Here is a 22003-nt window from a genome sequence, read left to right on the forward strand (position 1 = left end):
ATCCCTTATCCATCACTCTAAAATTAAAAAAAAACAAACAAACAACTTTTTCTTTGCAACTCATTTGACGACACAACTTAACCTAAGCCAACACAAAGCTATTTATAATCTTAAGGATTCCATTTAATGTGAAATACATTCATATATTTTGCTATAGAAATATTAACATGTATGATTATGGGCTAGTGCCTCAGACAGTACTGGAGATATTATATTTAATAATAACCACATATGTGCACTTTTCTTTAAAATCTGAAAAATTCTGAATTCTGAAGCCCATCTGACCCCAGAGGTTTTGGATAAAGGACTGTGGGCCTATTATACTTTTGGTATCTACATTTAAGAACACATACACACACACAAAGCAGATGGGAGTGCAATAATAATATTTTTACATGGATTTATACTTGATTAATTATAATGGCATTTATCTATATGTGAGAAACAGAAATAGAACAATATGCAAAACCATCCACAGTCTGAGAAGAATGCATGGCGCACAGGCTGACCCTAGGACCCTATGCCAGAGTACGGGACCCTACACCTGACCCTGGTGAGGCCGGCCCTGTACACACTGGGAATCACAGGCACAAACTGAAAGGGAAAGTCACTCACTTTGTGTCTGACTCTTTGCAACCGCATGGACTAGACAGTCCATGGAGTTCTCCAGGCCAGAATACTGGAGTGGGTAGCCTTTCCCTTCTCCAGGGGATCTTCCCAATCCAGGGATCGAACCCAGGTCTCTTGCATTGCAGGCGGATTCTTTACCAGCTAAGCCACCAGCAAAGCGAAAGAATACTGGAGTGGGTAGCCTTTCCCTTCTCCAGAGGATCTTCCCAACCCAGGGATCGAACCCAGGTCTCCTGCATTGCAGGCGGATTCTTTACCAGCTGAGCCACAAGCGAAGCTCAAGAATACTGGAGCGGGTAGCATATCCATTCTCCAGAGGATCTTCCTGACCCAGGAACCAAACTGGGGTCTCCTGCATTGCATATGCTATATGATATGTGAAAACGATGCTATGTGACCACATCCTTTGGGTTTTTTTGTTTTCCCCCTCTTGGTGAATAATGGGTTTTCACTCACCTATAAATACCCTGTTTGCTATTCTAGGATTTCACAATATGTAAAGTACATCACAAGGCCACAGAAGACCAGGTTCAGAAGAAGCTGCAAAGGTACCAGATTCCTTACCACCCATGCTCTAGGCAGAGGCTGGATGGAATCCACTCGGATTGGAGCAGAGCACAGCTGCCTCCTCTGTCTCAGAATTACTGTTCAGAGAAACTCAACGTGAGTAAAATGAGGCAGCAGAGAAGGGGGTGCATCCTCAGTCGCTTTAGCTGTGTCTGACTCTTTGAGACCCTGTGGACTATAGCCCAGCAGGCTCTCCTGTTGGGAGATACTCCAGGCAATCCCAAGGGCATTACCATGCCCTCCTCCAGGGGATCTTGCCAACCCAGGGTTCAAACCCAAGTCTCCCATGTCTCCTGCACTTGCAGGCGGATTCTTTACCAGCAGGGCCACCTGGAAAGCCCAGAGCAGGTGAGGGATGTAGGATGTGATGCTGATAAGAACAAGGGCTGTATCGTGGAAAAGACAAGATGGAGTCTGCGTGGCTCCAGAGGGCTATTCTGGGTGTGTGGATAGAGGGGTATTGCTGACTCACCTTGAGAGTTTAGCGCTGCCCACCTGGGCGGGGGAGAAGGTCAGTAGATATCTGTGACCTTCAGGGAGGGTCGGCAAAGACTGTATTGGGGTGACCAAAAAGTTCATTCGGATTTTTCCGTGATATCTTCAGGAAAACCTAGAACGAACTTTTTGGCCAACCCAATAACAGACTAAAACAAGCCAGGTAGGGACTGGGCTGAACAGGAGCTCAGCTCCTGCCTCCTGTACTCGGGAGGGGTGGCAGGCACTGCCAGGTCTTCTGAGATTTTACAAGCCGCTGGAAATCCAGGTTTTCATATGAAAACTTCTCATTTCTGAATAGGAGCCAATGAAGACTCCAGTATTCTTTGCCTGGAGAATCCCCATGGACAGAGGAGCCTGGCGGGCTACAGTCCATGGCCTCAAAAAGAGTAGGACACGGCCGAGCGACTAAGCACAGCACAACAAAGACTCCAAGCTCCCAACACAGGGGGCCGGGGTTCGATCCCTGGTCAGGGAAACAGATCCCGCGTGCTGCAACTAAGATCCAGAGTGCCACAACTAAGACCCGGTGCAGCCAAATAAATAAATAAAATATATTTTTAAAAACAGATAAAAATATGAGCCAATGATTGTTAAAATAAAAAAAAAAAGTACCGAATAAGCCAAAGAGAACACATTGGTGCCTTGGTTTGGATAATTCACATGTCCGGATCCTGGAGGGACTAGAACAGGCTTTGTCAGTCTCAGCAGTCTTGAATTTGGGATCAGATAAGTCTGGGCTGTGAGGCTCTCACATCAGGTGCATTGTAGCATACGTAGCAGCCTCTCAGGACGCCACCTACCCCTCCCCCAACCAAGTCAGGACAATCAAAAAAAGGTTCTCCAGACGTCACCAAATGTCCCCCAGGGGGTGAAACGACACCTGGTAAGAGCCACTAAACTAGAGCAATATCCAACTCTCAGCCTCAAGGATTTTAACAAAAGCATCACTCACGACTCATACAGGTTTCTTACCTAAGAGTTCCCACGTGAAGCATGAATTTACAGCTGCTTTGGGACTAGAATCCAGAGTTTAAACCTGTCATTTACTAGCTTGATGACCTCTCTGAGTTCTGGCTTCCTTATCATTATATCAGGAACAAATCACCTCTTGGAGTTACTGAAAGAGGGCGACGGGATAATTTATGCAAAGCACTGAGCCCAGCAGCTTAATAAGCACCAAGGACATTTAATAAACATTAATCCTTCCCTGGTGAAAAGGCAGCCCAGATTGTGTAGTGGGAAGCACGTGGGATCCAGAGTCAGAAGCCCAGGACTCAAGTCATGCCTCAGCCTCTTAGTAGCTGTGTGAACCTGGCAAGTCATTTCCTTCTTTCTAAAATAGAAATGATAGTTGCCAGTAGCAAGAACCAAGCCAGGTGGTTTGGTACTGTGCTGTGTGCTTAGTTGCTCAGTCGTGTCTGACTCTTTGCGACCCAACTGACTGTCGTCTGTCAGGCTCCTCTGTCCATGGCGATTCTCAAGGCAAGAATACTGGAGTGGGTTGCCATGCCCTCCTCCAGGGGATCTTCCTAACCCAGGGATCAAACCCAGGTCTCATGCATAGGAGGCGGATTCTTTATCATTTGAGCCACCAGGGAAGCCCTGGTTTGGTACAGCACTTGGTACCAAGCAACTAGAGAGAAGCTGATGAATAATACTATCAAATCTTTTAAAGATTTCCATCCTGGTGGCTCAGCGTAAAGAATTCGTCTGCAGTGAGGGAGACCACCTGCAATGCAGGAGATGTGTGTTCTATTCCTGGGCCAGGAAGAACCTCTGGAGAAGGAAAACAGCAACCCACTACAGTTTCTTGCCTGGAAAATCTCATGGACAGAGGAGCCTGGCAGGCTACAGTCCATGAGACTGCAGGAGTCAGGTATGACTTAATGACTAAACCACCCCTATAAAGAGAAGAATGAGCTCGTCAACAAATCCAAAGAACTGAGAATGTAATAATATCAGGGTATGTGTTAGTTGTTCAGTCATGTCCAACTCTTTGCGACCCCATGGACTGTAGCCCACCAGGCTCCTCTGTCCATGGATTCTCCAGGCAAGAATACTGAAATGGGTTGCCATTTCCTTCTCCAATAATATCAGGGTAAGGTACAGGAAAAATAAGAAAAATAATAATAGGGATCCTGAAGTCCCAGGTCCTTCTAGACAACAATTGCTGGCTGGTGACCCACAAGCCAAATCTGGCCAATGATGGATTTTGTGTGTCCCAGTATCACAGTGATTGTCTCATTTGCATTAAATACCACCTAAACTTTCAGTACTCTTGCCTGGAAAATCCCATGGATGGAGGAGCCTGGTAGACTGCATGGGGTAGCGACCATGGGGTCGCTAAGAGTGGGGACATGACTGAGCGACTTCACTTTTACTTTTCACTTTCATGCACTGGAGAAGGAAATGGCAACCCACTCTAGTGTTCTTGCCTGGAGAATCCCAGGGACGGGGGAGCCTGGTGGGCTGCCGTCTATGGGGTCGCACAGAGTCGGACACGACTGAAGCGACTTAACAGCAGCAAACTTTCATTAAAATCCAGATTTCAGGCTTTTCTGCAAAGTTGCAAAGGTTGAGTCACTCTGGGTCCATATTCTCATGTGCCCTTTTTGGTGAGACCGTAGGAGGGGGGCAGGGAGGGGCACGTTCCCAACCCTTACCAGTCTTCAGTCACTCATTTATTTTACTCGTCTGGCCCCTCCAGGTATTTGAGTTTGTAACCTTGGCTTATCTCAAAAGCTTTGAACCTCTAGGGAGTACTTCAGTCAAGGCAGGAACCCACACCCAATGAGACACTCCCTCCCAGAGCCTCACCTAGGTCATAACTCTCCTGGTTAGTCCTTCAGATTCCTTTTCTCCTGGACACTCCAACCTCATAACTAAACTTTCCTCAAAGTCCTCATCCTGCGTACACTTTCCTCCTGGCAGGGCATCACCTCCTCCAAATCGCCACCTGTGTCCACTGGATTATGTGCACCAAGGATTTTCAAAGAACAAAATGCCTGCTTCTTGCTGCTGCTGTGCTGGGCTGTGCTCAGTCATGTCCGACTCTTTGTGACCCCGTGCACTGTAGCCAGGCTCCTCTGTCCAGGAAATCAGACTACGAAAGACCTGACATGATGTGTCTTGTTTCCTAACCAGCAGCCCGGTTTCCCTTGGGGAGCCAGTGCTCCCCCACTCTCAGTCCCTAAGGTTTAGATGGGTGTTGACTCCACACCCATCTCCAGGGAGAAGCAGGGGACCCAGTCAGAAGCACTGAGTCAACTGTGGGTCTTTGGAGACAGTGACTGGGAGAAAAGGTTTTTCCGTCCTTCTGGGAATGGAACTGAGGATGATGGAAGGTGGGGACGGGGAGGGGTCCTTCTGTGGACCCAGCTTGTCCGGAGAGTGAACCCCTGGATCCAGCCCAGCCTGAAGCCAGACTCCTTTTGGATATTTTTTGGTCACATATAAGCCAATTAATTCCCATCTTCTCTTATGGCAGCTTGAAATGGGTTTTCATACAACCAAGGGAGACCTCATTAACACAAAAGAAATCTGAAAGTGCTTGGAGATGAAAACAAAGCCAAAAGGCTTTGCCCAAGCTTTCTTCTGTTGTTTGTTACCTTCCCCCATCCAATAAGAACCAGCATTAGCCAGCCCTCTGAAAGCACGTATCTCAGGGTAACAATTATTTCTTTGCTTGCCTATCTCTTCCACAAATGCATTGAGCTCCTTCAGGGCAGAAACAGGGAGGCAGAAACAGACTCCAATACCTCACATACTCACACACAGTTTAGGCCCAACAATTGTTGAATAGATGAATCAACAAAAGGCAAGGGGCACAAAAGAACCATCCTCATTGTCTCCTTTGGGACACCCACCTCAGGAGACCACCTCATTTGAACCACCTTCTGAAACAGACTAATCCACCCATTGCAAACAAATTGCATCATGAAAACTCACTCCTTCCAGCCATTACTAATTCTCCCACATGTCAGCCCCATGGAGCCTCACAGTGGGGTTACTCACAGGTCCTCATTCTGCAAAGAGAAGACTTCATCGCAAGATACCACCTAGAACCACAAACTGGCTGTACACACTGGGCAAGTCATTCACACATACAACTTCACTCACTAGTGAGTGTGTGTGTGGTAGCCTTTGTTTTGACCCCAATACATCCAGAAGCCTGGTTCTGGTATCCACCAACTATCTGCTTCTGCCCAATAACAATTTCAGGCTCTCTCCTGCCTCCTCCATCTTTCCTCTCTAGTCCTTTACAATTACTTAAGTAGGGAGAGGGGGGAGAGACAAACATATATAGGAAATCAACAGCAGTAAAGCAACAGGTTCCCCAGTAAAAACAGTTTTGATTTGAGGTGCATAATTTCCACACCCTTAATACTACTGTATAGCTGCAGCCTACACTGCATCAAGCAATAAGGATTTTCAAACAGAGTCAAAGGTCAGAGCCAGAATTACAGGCCTAGGGTGAGTCACATCACTCCACTCATTCTGTCCAGTTATCATTTTCCCATACCACTTGAACAGTCTAGTGAGAACTGGATTTACATTCATTTGACAATGTTTATTGAGGATCTGACAAGTGATAGGAACCACAGAAGATCCTGGGAATCAAAGAAGAAAGAGTAAACATTCTTAAATGTTTAGCGCGATGAAGAATGCGGGCAAGTAAAGAAGCAATTACATTATGGAAAAACAGGTGCTGTATGGGGTTAGGAAAGAGCCAAGGAGGGACATCCAAACTTTGTCCCAGAGAAGGCCTTTTGGAGGCAGAGAGCTTTCCAAGGAGACCTGAGGAACAAGTGGGAGGTGACCCAGGGCAGGTGTGGTAAAAGAGACTTCTTTCTGATAGTTCCAAGTAGAGGCTAATATGAAAGAAAAGTATAGCCTCCACTGAAAACTGAAAGTAGGCAAGATAGCTAGAATTTAAACGTATAAAAAGAGAAGCTGCGACAGAGGAAGCAGGGGGCAAAGACACCCTGAACAGTTTCCCTGAACCAGCTTTGCAGCTTTTAAAGCCTCAGAACTTTGTTTAAAAAAAAAAAATCACTTGCCTGATACAATGTATAAGCAGGCCAAAATGACTCTCTGGGACAAATGCATCTTGACACTCACTAAATATTGATTCTCTGATGCATGTTCTTGAGAACACTAAGAGGGGTAGAAAATTCACAGAATTATCTTGTAACTCATTCCCAGATTCTTGACTGAAACATGAGCCATCACCAATACTCTCTCCTGGTAGCTTAGCCATGAAGAATTAACCTGGGATGCAGGAGACTGCCTGCAATGCAGGAGACATGGGTTTGAATCCTGGGTCAGGAAGATTCCCTCAGAGAAGGAAATGGCACCCCACTCCAGTACTCTTGCCTGGAAAATCCCATGGACGGAGAAGCATGGTAGGCTACAGTCCATGGGGTTGCAAAGAGTCGGACATGACTGAGCCATTTCACTTTCCAGTATTCTGGCCTGGGAAATCCCATGAACAGAGGAGCCTGGCAGGCTACAGTCCATGGTCGCAAATCCGACAGGACATAGCGACTCAACCGCCACCACCACAATACTTTGTCAACCTTCCTCTCCACGTTATTTCTATCATTTCCCCACAAATAACAGAAAATAAGGCACATTTAGGCTTTAGCCTAGACAGGAATGAACTCTGGAAAAAGGATAAACGCACCCCAAGCTAACAGGGTGGGGTACCAAAAAGACCTAAACAACAAAACTAAGCAAAAAGTTGAGGGAAACGAAACAGTAAAGAGCACATTTAGAAAACTCAAGAGGAAGTAAAAGTATTTTCATACACACACACAAAAAAGAAGTGTCCCACGTGCTTTGGCCAAACCGAACTCCCCCTTTGACTCAACTGCTGAAAAAAAAGAAGCCAACGAGGTGAAAAAAAAATTCCCGCATTCATCTCTCTTCCCAGAATAAACAGCAAAATCGCTACCATACAGCTAACTTGCCCTGGATAGACCTTGAAAATTCTGCCCCAGGTAACACAGCACATGACGGTCATCTTCATGAAGCTCTCAAGACCACAGACCAGTCCTGTCCCAATGGCCGGATCCTCTAATAACTCCGTTCTCTCCTGTCATTTCAGAATCAGGGCTTGTCAAGCAGTCAAGGAATCCCAAAGAAGCAGGGAGCAGGAGCTGCTTCCAAACCCAAAGTGAGAAAGACTTTTTAAAATGATACTTATTTTTAAACTGGCGCTAGGCGTTTCCAGAATCCTTTTCTTCTAATTTTTTTTCCCCCAAGCTTTTTTAAATGTCAAGCTGTCCAGTTCATATTCGCCTCTGGTCTAGAGACAACACCAGCTCGTAACTCCCTCAAAGGGCGTTCTGAAACTCACTAGGCAGATCCGCTGGGCTTATGACCCTTGCTTCTTGACTGCTCGCCCTCCCCGCCATCCCCCGCCCCCAGGCACTTGCAAGTGAGGTTTTGCAGCAGGGGGCCACACGGAAAGGCTGGGAATGCCGCCCCCAAGCCCGGCAGCCTCCGACACACCAGTGATCGGAGTTGTAGCCCCAGGCGGCGGCCCGGGGCTGCCCGATCCCGGGGTAGGGAAGGACGCGGGGCAGTTCCAGTCCCAGGAGGGCGATGCTCCGCGGGGCAGTGGGGACCCCGAGGGGTAGGAGCGGGAGGCGCTGCCCGCCCGGCCGGTCTCCGGGGGCCAGGCGGCGGCCCAGAGCGGGCCTCCAGGCCGCGGCGTGGCGCAGACCCCGACCCTGGGCCCCGCCGGCCTCGGGCGGAGCCTCAGCCCGGCCCGCAGCGGTCGGGCGCGCGGAAGAAGCCGGCCCGCCCCCCACGACCGCGACCCCCGGCCCGCGCGACCCCCGGCGGCCCGGCGCGGCGCACTCGCCTCCCCACGGTCTGGTTGGCCAGCTGCTTCATGCGGTTGAACTGCTTCTTCATGGTGGCGGCGGCGGCGGCGGCGGCCCGCGGGGCTCGGGCCGGGCAGGACGGGGGACGGCCTGGCGGCTCCTACATCGCTTCCCGGCCGAGGCGCGGCGGCGGCACTGCTCCCCAGGCCCGCGGCCCCGCCCTCGCCGCGTCACTTCCAGCGGCGCCGCCCGCCGGCTGGGCCGGGTCGGGCCGGGCGAGGAGCTCCAGGCCCCGGGCGGCTCGCGGCCAGGCCTCCGCCGCCCGCCCGCCCGCCCGGGGACCGTGTGGTCCCCCCGCCTCCAAGAGGCTCCCTGGGCCCGGCCACGCGCGGCCACCCGGAGCCCCGCGGTCCACCCGGACCTCGGCGTGCTTGTGTTTCCGCTCAGCGATCGCCTGCTCGGGTGATATTAATATTTAACTCACTTCCCAGACTAGATCGCAAACACGCGGTGGGCAAAGCAGACACAAAGAGTGGAGACCCCAAGAACCGCCAAAAATTCACCCTCGGGACTAGACCCCCGGACAGGGCTCTCGGAGGTGGGGGGCGGGGTGCGCAAAGTGGAACGGGAAAGGAGCTTTGGGACGGTGGAAACGGTCCAAGTCTTTATCAGGGCCGTGCTTATGCGCAGGTGTAGACGTTTGTCAAAATACAGCCACTTGGACTCTTAAGACGGACGCGTGTCCCACGTACATGTTTCCTCGATTTTCTTTTTTAAGAAAAAAAAAAATAGTTGCGTGAAACAAGCTGCAGGACTGTCTGTATGTGAGATGCCACTTAGTAAAAAACTCAGAGGCAATTAAATATATTTTATTCCCATTTGAATACTATTACTGTAGTGCCGCTTCTCTTTTATTGATTTAAATCTACCTTGAATGTCACTCCATATCATAAAGAAGAGAAAAAGAGAAAGAGACAAGGTGTGCTTTCTATGAACACGTGCTCACCGATGGCGCCGTCAGAGCTGCGGTGACGGTCGCCGGTCCACAGGACCGACAAGTTCTTTGTCAGGTCAAGGCCACACCTGGGGCTCCGAGGGTTCTCCAGAGGGGCCTTCGCAGCCCACGTTGCCTAGAAACTCCTCATTTTTTTCTTAACCTCGAGCTGGTCAGCAGTGAGGCTGTCCGACTCCGCTGAATCCTTTTCGCAGGACAAATTAGGTCAGTTCTACGACCTGTGACAATGGCCTGGTTTGGTGGCCTTGGCTCCAGCTTAGGCCATTCCCTGGGGCAAGCGGGTGGTACTATGGCCTCTTTAACAGACTATGTTTCTAGTTTCACAAAAAATGTGCTGAGGAAGGGAGCTGAAAAGGTAGAAGAACTCCTTTACTCTGCAAGAGAGGAAGTTGTCGACTTCGAATCAGTCTTAAAATCAGAGATTGAGAGGCTTCGAATTCTTTGTAGCAGTCTAGAAGAGAAGTGATCCACACAGTCAAAGGCTTTGGCATAGTCAATAAAGCAGAAATAGATGTTTTTTTGGAACTCTCTTGCTTTTTGCATGATCCAGCAGATGTTGGCAATTTGATCTCTGGTTCCTCTGCCTTTTCTAAAACCAGCTTGAACATCAGGAAGTTCACGGTTCACATATTGCTGAAGCTTGGCTTGGAGAATTTTGAGCATTACTTTACTAGCGTGTGAGATGAGTGCAATTGTGCAGTAGTTTGAGCATTCTTTGGCATTGCCTTTCTTTGGGATTGGAATGAAAACTGACCTTTTCCAGTCCTGTGGCCACTGCTGAGTTTTCCAAATTTGCTGGCATATTGAGTGCAGCACTTTCACAGCATCATCTTTCAGGATTTGAAATAGCTCAACTGGAATTCCATCACCTCCACTAGCTTTGTTCGTAGTGATGCTTTCTAAGGCCCACTTGACTTCACATTCCATGATGTCTGGCTCTAGGTCAGTGATTACACCATTGTGATTATCTGGGTCATGAAGATCTTTTTTGTACAGTTCTTCTGTGTATTCTTGCCACCTCTTCTTAATATCTTCTGCTTCTGTTAGGTCCATACAATTTCTATCCTTTATTGAGCCCATCTTTGCATGAAATGTTCCAATGGTATCTCTGATTTTCTTGAAGAGATCTCTAGTCTTTCCCATTCTGTTGTTTTCCTCTATTTCTTTGCATTGATCACTGAAGAAGGCTTTCTTATCTCTTCTTGCTATTCTTTGGAACTCTGCATTCAGATGCTTATCTCTTTCCTTTGCTTTTCGCTTCTCTTCTTTTCACAGCTATTTGCGAAGAGTTGACTCATTGGAAAAGACTCTGATGCTGGGAGGGATTGGGGGCAGGAGGAGAAGGGGATGACAGAGGATGAGATGGCTGGATGGCATCACTGACTCGATGGACGTGAGTCTGGGTGAACTCTGGGAGTTGGTGATGGACAGGGAGGCCTGGCGTGCTGCGATTCATGGGGTCGCAAAGAGTCGGACACGACTGAGCGACTGAACTGAACTGAAGAGAAGGGAAGTATGAAGCCTCAGAGCTTCAGCTGAAGCAGCAAACTACTAGCTACAGACATCAGTTACGCCAGAAAGACACAGAAATCAGGCTTCTGACAGCAAGACAGGTAGCAATGAAGGATCAGTGGCTAAAGCTACAATCAGTCATCCACTCAGTAAATCTTCAGGATAGCTTTCAGCCCTCAACTCCTGCACCCTCTTCACTGGGTTATGATGTCTATCAGCATGCTTTAGCTTTCCAGAATGATGATATGGACTTCGCTGATCTAATTTGGTCACAACAAGAAATAAATAGATTGTCAAATGAAGTTTTAAGACTTGAGGCTGATGTCAGCCATTGGAGACATTTTGCTCAAACTTCTACAGCATGTGGAGCAGATAGTTTTAATCTAAAGGAAATCTATAAACTGCAAAATACTATCAAGGAACTTGAACAGAATCGAAATAAGGAAATTGATGACCATCAACTTGAAATGGCAGTACTGCAGGAAATTCATCAGCAGAAACTGGCAGAAATAAGTGGCAGGCATCGAAAACAATTAAAGGATTACGAGGAGATGATTCATGATAAGCAAAAAGCTATTCAAGTCCTAGCCAATGAAAAAGTAGCATCTACCAAGAAAATCAAAGGACTTGAGATTAGAGTAAAATACCTTTAAAAAAAAATTATCTTCGGTAGAAAAGGAAATGGATGCTTTAGTTAGAGAACAAGACCAGATAAATGAAACGAATAAAAGATTTAAAAAAGGTGAGTTGAAGCCTTCTACTAAGAAGCATAGTGATGCTGTGACAGAAAAGGAAAAAGTTCTTCCACAGAGAACATCCCTGGAAGAAGCATCCAGACAGCAAGAGCCATTGTCTGATGCTGAAAATTAAATGATGAGATTAAGTAGCTTGAAGCAGAATAAAAATCTCATTGAAGAGAACCTGAAGCTTCAAAAACGAGCCCAAGTTTTAGAAAAAGAGAATTCGTTATTAAATAGAGAAAAGGAACTTCAACTATCACTTGTCAGATTGAGCAATGAATATGAACCCATTAAAAGCTCAACTATAGGACACACGAACTTGGAGGAAAACTCAATGAGAGCACTGCTGAAAAGAAATTACTGATCCCTGAGTTAGGAGAGCTAGACAGGCAGAAACAAAAAACGACAATGTGTGTGGTTTTGATGAAAGATCAGAAATAAAAAAAAAAATGAAGGAGACATCATCATCAGTAAACTAAAACAAGATCTAGAATGTGAAAAAAAAGAGCGTTCATCAACTTGAAGATGATAAAATGAACATTACTAAAGAGTTGGATCGGCAAAAAGAAAAGTTAATTCATTAAAAAATGCAAAAAGGACAGAAGCAGAATTGTGTCAGGCGGAACAGAGGCTATTGGAAGAAAGGAGGAAGTCTGAGCAAGCTATTAAAGAGCTGTCAAGTACAGAGAACCCAGACAGCTCTGCCTATTAGCTGGAGTGTGAGGGTTTGGTTAAACTCGGTCAAGAGAAATACTGTTGAGCAGATGATTGCTGACCACAAAGAAACCAAAGAAATTTTGTCTAGTTTAGAAGAGCAGAAGCAGTTGAAACAACATAAGGGAGAAAGACATTTTTTTATTGAAAAACTTCAAGGAGGTTCACAGCTTCAGGAGGAGTTAAATCAGTATGCTCAAGCCTTAAGAAAAATGGAAAATTTGCAGCAAACCATAGTGGAAAAAGCCAAAGTCTTGCATCCATGAGAGAAGAAAATAATCATCTGAAAGAAGAATTGGAACAACTGAGGGAAGAACACAGTCAAACCGCAACAATGATTAACCCTAAAACTGTTCCAGAAATAGAATCTGAGGACTCTCCATGGAGCACAGTTGAAGATAATCTTGAAATTAAATCTCATCAAAAGAAATAGAAAGATCTCAGATACCAACGAGAGCAAATGAATATTAAACACAATCAGCTCTTTTCCGCCCAAGGGGAGGAAATCGGGAATTTGCAAAATGCAGCAGAACAAATCAAAACCCAGTTGCCTGAAGAATCCCAGTACATGCCAGTAGAATGCTGTGACATTTTTCGAGTAACAGAAAGAAGTTCAGAGCCTTCACATAGAAAACGGAAGTGAAAAGCATGACTGATCTAAAGCCGAAACTGAAAGGTTATTACAAGAAATAACAAAAATTGGAGATTAAACTTCTAACTGAAAAGTATACTCTTTTAACTGAACAGATTGATCAGCTGTCCCATGGTGAGAATAGTAAGCTAACTCAGCTCATCTGGCAAAAAATTTGGAGATATGGTTTCTTCGTATGATAGTATCTTCAGCTTCTTCCAGTGGCCAAGGTAATGAAGAGATTCATCAATTAATGTTAGCTGTTTTAGATGAGAAAACTAGGGAAAATAATCATCTTACAAGAGAAAATTTCAGAATGATAGATGTAATTGTTGCCAAAGAAGCTGACCTCCTGAAACTCAAAGATGCCATCACAGAACTCTCCACCAGATTTCTCTAACATATCCAGAACATATCCAAACATATCCTGAAATATGTTTAGAGAATATTTGTTTAGAGAAATGATCAGGATATGTTTAGAGAAACAATCCAGAGTTCATCCCACATGGTTTGAGAAAAAGACATTGAAATTGATGCTTTGACTCAGAAGTGTCAGACTTTACTGGCAACAGTGCAAACATCCAGCAATGGTGGTAGGTGAGAGTCGTTCATATGGATCCATTTGAGGAGCTTCTATGGGAACGTGATAAATTGAGACAGCAGGTGAAGATGCTAGAAGAATGCAAAGAGCACATGATGGCCGTGGTACAGAATATGCAGCGTGGGTCCACCAGTCTTCAGAAAGAACTTCAACAATTTCAGGCACCGGTTTCAGTTGACAAGGTTAATAATTCTAAACTACAGTTGAACTGTACTGACCTGATCAAAACGACGAAAGGGATAAAATCCAACTAAAAAACTTGGAGCAGCAGGTAGCACAAATTAATCTCAGCCTAGAGCGGCTTTGTAGAAGCAGTGCCAAAGGCCTTCTCTTTGGAGTATCTGACCTGATTTTACCACAGCCTTCTGAAGAACCACTTAGCTCCACGTCAGCAGCCTCTCTTAAGGCAGTTAAAGCTGATGAATTGAGTGACTCTTCCAAAATGCTCAAAGAAGAGATTGAAGAGTTAAGAAAATTAATGGAGGAAAAAGATGCAACCATTAGAACCCTCCAGGAAGATAATCAGAGATTGTCCAATTCCATCGCAGATGGTTCAGAACTAGGAAGAAAGCGGTGTGAACAAGTGGATTCAGAAATTAAGCATCTACAGGAGAAACAAGATGACTTACAAAACTTAAGGAAAAGGAGCTTTTAATCCAAGCAAAAAGTGATGAATTACTTTGTTTAAGTGCAAATTTCACTAATAAAGTTAGTGAAAACGACCTTTTGAAGCAGGCAGTAATCAACCTGAAGGAGATAGCAGTCAGCGTTGAATCAGAGATGTGTCAACTAGAAGAGGAAGAGGAAAAAATAGTAAAAACATCTAGGGAAAAGGAAACAGAAAATCAAGCATTGCAAGAGACAAATATGCAGCTGTCTATGATGTGGAGAGAGAAAAAATTGGAATACTTTACAATGGAGGAGAAGGCACTTGCTTTTGAGCATCTGTTAAAAGAAACAGAACAAGGCAAAACGGGAAATAAGTCATTTTTTAAGTGTAGTGACATCAATGCAAGAAAAGACACGCTTCGACAGGAGAGAAATGAAGCCATACTGGTACTAAAACAGAAATAAATGGAAAACCATGCCCTCCAGACAGAGGTTCAACATTGACACAGCAAAGATCTACGCTTAAAGCAGGTGCAGGAGAGAGTGCATGATGGGCTGTCGAAGCAGAAGTGCCTCATAACTGCAAGGCTTTGGCTGCAGAAGACAGCGGCTAAACTAAGAATGAAAGTCACCACATTGGAGGAAAAGTTCCTTCTGTCTTCTAATGCAATGGAGAGTGCAAATCAACAAGCCAGTTTGCAGATAGAGTCATTGAAGGAACAAGTGAATATCATCCCAACGCAGAGAGATGACACTTTGAGACAGCTTTCTGTGTCGTGAGAACAAGTAAAGGAGGATGCTCAAGCACTAGCTAACCTGAAGGTGGTAGCTGCAGAATGGATGGCGAAGGTAGATAAACCTAGAAGGAAAATTAACATCGGCACAAGGACATCAGGAGAAAGTGAATGCTGCCTGGAATCTAAAGGAAGAACAAGTTAAAGATCTGAAAAAGACAAAATGAGGTCCAACAGGAAGTGCTGGGTGAGGTACAGAAGAAATTGATGAAGTTACTAAGTAATGCAGAAGAAGTTGACGAGAGCCTCGTGAGAAACCTCTTCATAGGGTATTTTCAAACACCAAAAACAACATCATGAAGTGTTGCAGATAATGCATAACACTCTGGGTATCACAAAGGAAGGAATAGATGTGATTGTGAATGAAGAGCAAGGCAGTGGTACCCTATGGATGACTGGCTGACTTGGAACAAAAAGTGTCCCCAACACACCTCTGAGACCAAATCAGCAATCAAGGATGAAGAATTCTTTCTTGGAAATCTGTTAAATTTCTAGAAACACAATCTCATCTCACTCTTCAGCCACTCAAACCAAAGTCTTTGGGTTCACCAGGAAAGAAAAAACCAACTAAAAATGTACCACCAAGTCTTAAAACTATCTCAGAATCCACACCCCCAAAACCAGATGTGAATCAACATTCACAGCTATCTCTGGGACTAACCCACCCAGACCTAAAAGTGCTGAGTCTGGGCATCTTCTTTTAAATGCTGTTACTGATGTTTTGCCTACATACCCACCTTTGGTGCTGTCACCTGGCAAGAGGGCTGGAGATGCGTCGAAAGACTTTTCAAAGCCATAGATGATTCTTCAGAGACGAGAAACTAAGCCACTTTAAAAAACCAAAGTCACTGTGTGTGCCTTACCAGAGCATGACTTTTCAGAGTCACTTTGTTTAATAAAAATATCAATACTTTAAAAAAAAGTGTATATTTTAAGGACTTCAAAGATAATTACTTTTTATGAGACTTCAACAGTAGTTACTTTTTATGAGAAAGGGCATGAGTGGGATTGGAGGCTGTGGCCAAGGGATGCTTCAAATAGTGTTTGTTATGCTTTCACGTTTTTATAAGAAGCAGATACTTATGTAGACTTTGGGAAATTAAAATATTATCTTTTGTTAACGTTCAAAATGGGACTTCCCATGTGGTGCTAGTGGTAAAGAGTCTGCCTGCCAATGCAGGAGACCCAAGAGACACAGTTTCAATCCCTGGGTTGGGAAGATCTCCTGGAGGAGGAAATGGCAACACACTCCAGTATTCTTGCCTGGGAAATCCCATGGACAGAGGAACCTGGCAGGCTACAGTCCATGGGGTTGCAAAGAGTCGGACAAGACTAAGCACATACACACAGAATGTTCAAAATGATAGAATATACAAGTGCACAGTCTTTGTATAAGAAAAAACATGGACAGCCCAAAAGTACAAGACGCATAAAGTTTTTAAGAATGAAAGGTTACTTTTCCTGGCTAAGTCCCACTCCTCTTTTCATTTCCTGGTGCTATTGTGCTAAGTCGCTTCAGTCGTGTCTGACTCTGTGCAACCCTATGGACTGCACAAGAGTACTGGAGTGGGTTGCCTTGCCCCCCTCCAGAGGATCTTCCTGGCTTAGGAATCAAACCTGCATCCCTTATATCTCCTGCATTAGCAGGTGGGTTCTTAACTATTAGTACCACCTGGAAAACCTTTCATTGCCTGGGAAACTACTCTATTAGTAAACTGTTCTCTCAGGCTTTTTAGAAATATTTACATATTTGTGTATATTCTCTGACTTTAAAAAAAACAAAACAAAACACTACACCTTAGAGATCTTTCCAGGTGTGAATGAATTCCCTCTTACCCTTTTTAAAAAGCAGCAGTTAATTTGCTGTGTAGATGTACCCTAATTCTTTTAACTAGCTCCTATTAATCATCACTTACGCAGTTTGTATCCCCAAAATGATCATGGCCATAACCAACTCTCTTGCCCATTTCCTTAAGAACCGCTCCAAACTGTCATCGCTTTCCTGAAGTATGCCTTATGTCCTCTTGCAGACACTAGAGGCCAGCAGTCAGGAACTCCCAATTTCCCACACCCGCTTCCTATATTAAATCATCTACTCACTTCCTTCCACTTCTACTTTTCCCCTTTTGTTGTAGAGGACAAGGGATCCAGCTTTGCAGTTGAAGTCTAATTGCTCCATTATGCCCCGGAAACTATCCACTCAGACTTGTTAAAAGATTTCATTCCATTGATTTTCCTTCCGGCCTTATCTTGTGCCTGTCTCTTTCCCCTAAGCTTCAGAGCCTGTCCAAGTCACTCTAGCAAGCAATCCTTACCTTTCTGCTCTTTCAGCTACCACCATCTCTCTCTACCTTTCACAACAAAGGTTCTGAAAAAAAATTGTTCACTCCTCCCCACCATCTCATTTCTCACTGACTTTTTAAAAAATTATTTCGTTTGTGGCTGTCCTTGGTCTTTGTTGCTGTGCGGGCTTTCTCTAGTTGAGGTGCTCCAGCTCAAACTACCACACAATTGCACTCATCTCACACGCTAGTAAAGTAATGCTCAAAATACTCCAAGCCAGGCTTCAGCAATATGTGAACCGTGAACTTCCTGATGTTCAAGCTGGTTTTAGAAAAGGCAGAGGAACCAGAGATCAAATTGCCAACATCCGCTGGATCATGGAAAAAGCAAGAGAATTCCAGAAAAACATCTATTTCTGCTTTATTGACTATGCCAAAGCCTTTGACTGTGTGGATCACAGTAAACTGTGGAAAATTCTGAAAGAGATGGGAATAACAGACCACCTGACCTGCCTCTTGAGAAATCTGTATGCAGGTCAGGAAGCAACAGTTAGAACTGGACATGGAACAACAGACTGGTTCCAAATAGGAGAAGGAGTATGTCAAGGCTGTATATTGTCACCCTGCTTATTTAACTTCTATGCAGAGTACATCATGAGAAACGCTGGACTGGAAGAAACACAAGCTGGAATCAAGATTGCGGGGAGAAATATCAATAACCTCAGATCTGCAGCTGACACCACCCTTATGGCAGAAAGTGAAGAGGAACTCAAAAGCCTCTTGATGAAAGTGAAAGTGGAGAGTGAAAAAGTTGGCTTAAAGCTCAACATTCAGAAAACGAAGATCATGGCATCCAGTCCCATCACTTCATGGGAAATAGATGGGGAAACAGTGGAAACAGTGTCAGACTTTATTTTTTTGGGCTCCAAAATCACAGATGCAGATGGTGATTGCAGCCATGAAATTAAAAGATGCTTACTCCTTGGAAGGAAAGTTATGACCAACCTAGATAGCAAAAGCAGAGACATTACTTTGCCAACAAAGGTTTGTCTAGTCAAGGCTATGGTTTTTCCTGTGGTCATGTATGGATGTGAGAGTTGGACTGTGAAGAAGGCTGAGCACCGAAGAATTGATGCTTTTGAACTGTGGTGTTGGAGAAGACTCTTGAGAGTCCCTTGGACTGCAAGGAGATCCAACCAGTCCATTCTGAAGGAGATCAGCCCTGGGATTTCTTTGGAAGGAATGATGCTAAAGCTGAAACTCCAGTACTTTGGCCACCTCATATGAAGAATTGACTCATTGGAAAAGACTCTGATGCTGGGAGGGATTGGGGGCAGGAGGAGAAGGGGACAACAGAGGATGAGATGGCTGGATGGCATCACTGACTCGATGGACATGAGTCTGGGTGAACTCCAGGAGTTGGTGATGGACAGGGAGGCCTGGCATGCTGCGATTCATGGGGTCGCAAAGAGTCAGACACGACTGAGCAACTGAACTGAACTGAACTGAGCTTCTCATTGTGGTGGCTTCTCTTGTTGCAGAGCAGGGCTCTAGGACACGCGGGTTTCAGTAGTTGCGGCGCACGGGTTAATTGCTCTGCAGCATGTAGCATCTTCCCAGACCAGGGATCAAACCCGGGACCCTTGCATTGGCGGGTGGATTCTTATTCACTCTGCTACCAGGGAAGTCCTCGCGGACTTCTTTTTGAAAGCACCACAAAATCTTGTCTCAATGTCCCAGGTATTTTCTAATGCATTAGAAAGTAGTCTTCTTATTTCCCTAAACTCTCAGTGGTGGTGGTGGTTTAGTCGCTAATTTGTGTCCGACTCTCGCTATCCCATGGACTATAGCCTGCCAGGCTCCTCTGTCCATGGGATTTTCCAGGCAAGAATACTGGAGTGGTTTGCCATTTCTTTCTAATGCATTAGAAAGCAGTCTTCTTATTTCCCTAAACTCTTGGTAATATCTTCTAAATGTTAGCCCCATCTTCATTCTTAAAAGTTCTCTCCACCTTCTTTCTTTTGGAGATGCTACTCTCCTTAAGATCCTTTCCTAACATCAGAATCTTCTATCTCTGTTTCTTCTGTGACTTCTTCTTTGGATCACTTTTTTTTTTTTGAACTTTTTATATTGCATTGGGGTATAGCTGTTTAACAATGTTATAGCTTCAGGTGAAGAGCAAAGGGACTCAGCCATACATATACACGTATTCAGTCTCTCGCAAACTCTCCTCCCATCCAGGCTGCTACCTAACAGTGAGCAGAGTTCCCTGTGCTCTACAGCAGGTTCTTCGGACAACTTCGTGATGGATTTGTTCTCTAAGGTACCGCTTTCAGCTAACTGCACCTCCCTGTGGTCTCAGGGCAAGCTCATCCCCTCTACTTTCACCTGGACGCTGATGATGACTTCTGAATGGCTATATTTGACCTCCCCCTTCTCCTGACTCCATACTGACTTATCTGATTGTCTGCTGGACACCTCTGTCAGGACATCCGTGGGCTTCTCAAAATCAACGTGTCCAAAAGGGAACTCAGGATCTTCCTTCAGAATCCTCCTCCGTTCCTTTTATCATCTCCTAAAACCCGTGTCCATCTTGTCACCCAAACAAGAGGCATCAGAGTCATGATTGATCTTTTTGTCTCCCCTGCTCCATATCCAGTCAACTACCAAAGGGCCCTCAATTCCTTCCTTTCCTGTCTCTTCCATGAACTAGTACAGTAGGCTCCTCACTGGTCTTGCTGGTGCCACTCCTGGGTCTCCTTGAGTCCATTTTGCAGACGTCAGTAAAACTGAACTTTCCAGCATAAAGATCTGATGATACTTCCCAGCTTTAAATTACCTTAGGGGTTCCCACAGCCTGTAGCCTAACTTTAAAGAAGTAACCAAAACAAAGGTTACCAAAGTAACCTTACTTCCTACTCCTCAACCACCCACAGGCCACCCTCCAGCTATATGTGACTTCTTGCAAACCCAGACAGACAATTACCCAAATAACTTCAAGCCCACGAGCTTGATCATAGCAGGATAATGCCTCCCCAAGAGTGCAGATCAAAGAAGTGTCTCATTTGCTTCCTTTCCACCCATTGTGGGGAAGGGCATTCCCACTCTAGAGTTATGGTGAGGGCCCGACATTGAACAGATAAGCCCTCCAGCAGTTTATTCGTCACATATACTTATAGCCCAGGGAAGGACGTGCTGACACCATGTAGGGCCACAGAGGCTGCACTTGGGAAATGAAAAACAAGCAGGGGCTTTAGAGGGAGGACTTTGGAGGAACAAGAGATTGGAGGTATCTTTAATTCCCCCTCTAGAGTGTTGTTTGACTTCACAGGCTGGCAGGGACCTGGAGGCTGCTCTTGGGGATAAACTGTGCCTGGCCCCTGTGATAAGGAGAGTGATTTGGCTAGGGGACCTTACCTGTGGGGGCAGAAAGGGAGGGGAGTTTGAAGTCAGGTCATTTGAAGCCCTCTGATTTGATCAGATGTCAAGGCAAAACCCTTAATACTTGATTTCATGGCTTCATACCACAATTGAATATTTGATACCTTGGCATCAGTTTGTTTGCTTTTTAAAGATTTTTTTTTTTTGATACGGACTATTTTTAAAGTTCTTATTGAATTTGTTGGAATATCGCTTCTGTTTTATGTTTGGTTTTTGGCCATGAGTCATGTGGGATCTTAGTTTCCCAGCCAGGCATTGACCCCATACTCCCTGCATTAGAAAGTGAAGTCTTAACTGCTGGACCACTGGGGAAGTCCCTTGATGTCAGTTTAAACCTTGCTGATGATGAAACTTTTAGGTAGTAGGTGAAGCCCTTTCCTAGGCAGTGAAGTTGGTGCTTGACCAAGAGGAAGAGGTGGTCCTCTACGACATAAAGTATCTGAACTCACTGATATTCACTCAGTTGATCCCAAAGGGCCGGAGGGAAAGGTGACATCTTCTAGCTCCAGGGCATCTGGCAATGGACTGATGACTGGAGGCCACGCCCACCTACAAGTAAGATGTGCCAGATGGCCCAAGTTTGGGTCCATCCTGTAGCAAGGAGGCCTTGCTACCCATGCTGAGCTTGGGGACCCATACCTTTGCTCCTATGTCAAGGAATCATGGGCAGCTGGGTATGGAAACTCGGGATCTGGGAGAGACACAGTTTTCAATGTGTGGCCAGAGATTCCTGCTCTGATGGTATGTGACACAGGGCCAAAGAGAGCAATTTCTTGCATCAGAAGCCCAAGGATGACTTATAGACAACATGGGCAGTCCAGAGACTCCATGAGGCAGGAGAGGAAGTTGCTAAAGCCTCTTCACTGAAGGAGTCTCTGAGGGCACTAAAGGGAGTGCCTGTTGATTTTAGGTTCTAGAGCCTGTTGTTGGAGGAGTCTCCACTCAAGGTGGGCTCATTTAAAAGTAACAGCATAAACGGGCTTAAGTAAAATTTGTAAACAAGGGATATGTTTTCCCAAGAATCCAAAAAGGACTAAAAGATGTTGGACTCGTGTGTCCTTAACAAGTGTGTCAAACAAATGTGTGCAAAGGAGGACGTCATAAAGGTAATGTCGTCCTTCACATATACACTATTG

At 45.4% G+C, this 22003-nt stretch overlaps 1 protein-coding gene across 5 annotated transcripts in view; it reads right to left on the reverse strand.

Annotated features, from left to right (window-relative positions):
• The window catches only part of ARHGAP17 (Rho GTPase activating protein 17), a 100050-nt gene extending 91316 nt beyond the window's left edge, over nt 1-8734 (reverse strand). For 4 of the 5 annotated variants that reach the window (XR_011564050.1, XM_070779827.1, XM_070779830.1 and 1 more), the window contains exon 1: nt 8567-8734. Coding sequence is in view for 4 of the 5 variants with exons in the window: in XM_070779827.1 (XP_070635928.1) it covers nt 8567-8619 (53 nt within the window). In the remaining variant the exon portion in view is untranslated. The remainder of the gene's footprint in view (nt 1-8566) is intronic. The other variant, XM_070779832.1, reaches the window with a different exon arrangement.
• Nucleotides 8735-22003: the final 13269 nt, after the last annotated feature.

The sequence above is a fragment of the Bos indicus genome, chromosome 25, assembly GCF_029378745.1.
Source record: "Bos indicus isolate NIAB-ARS_2022 breed Sahiwal x Tharparkar chromosome 25, NIAB-ARS_B.indTharparkar_mat_pri_1.0, whole genome shotgun sequence".
NCBI classification, from domain to species: domain Eukaryota; kingdom Metazoa; phylum Chordata; class Mammalia; order Artiodactyla; family Bovidae; genus Bos; species Bos indicus.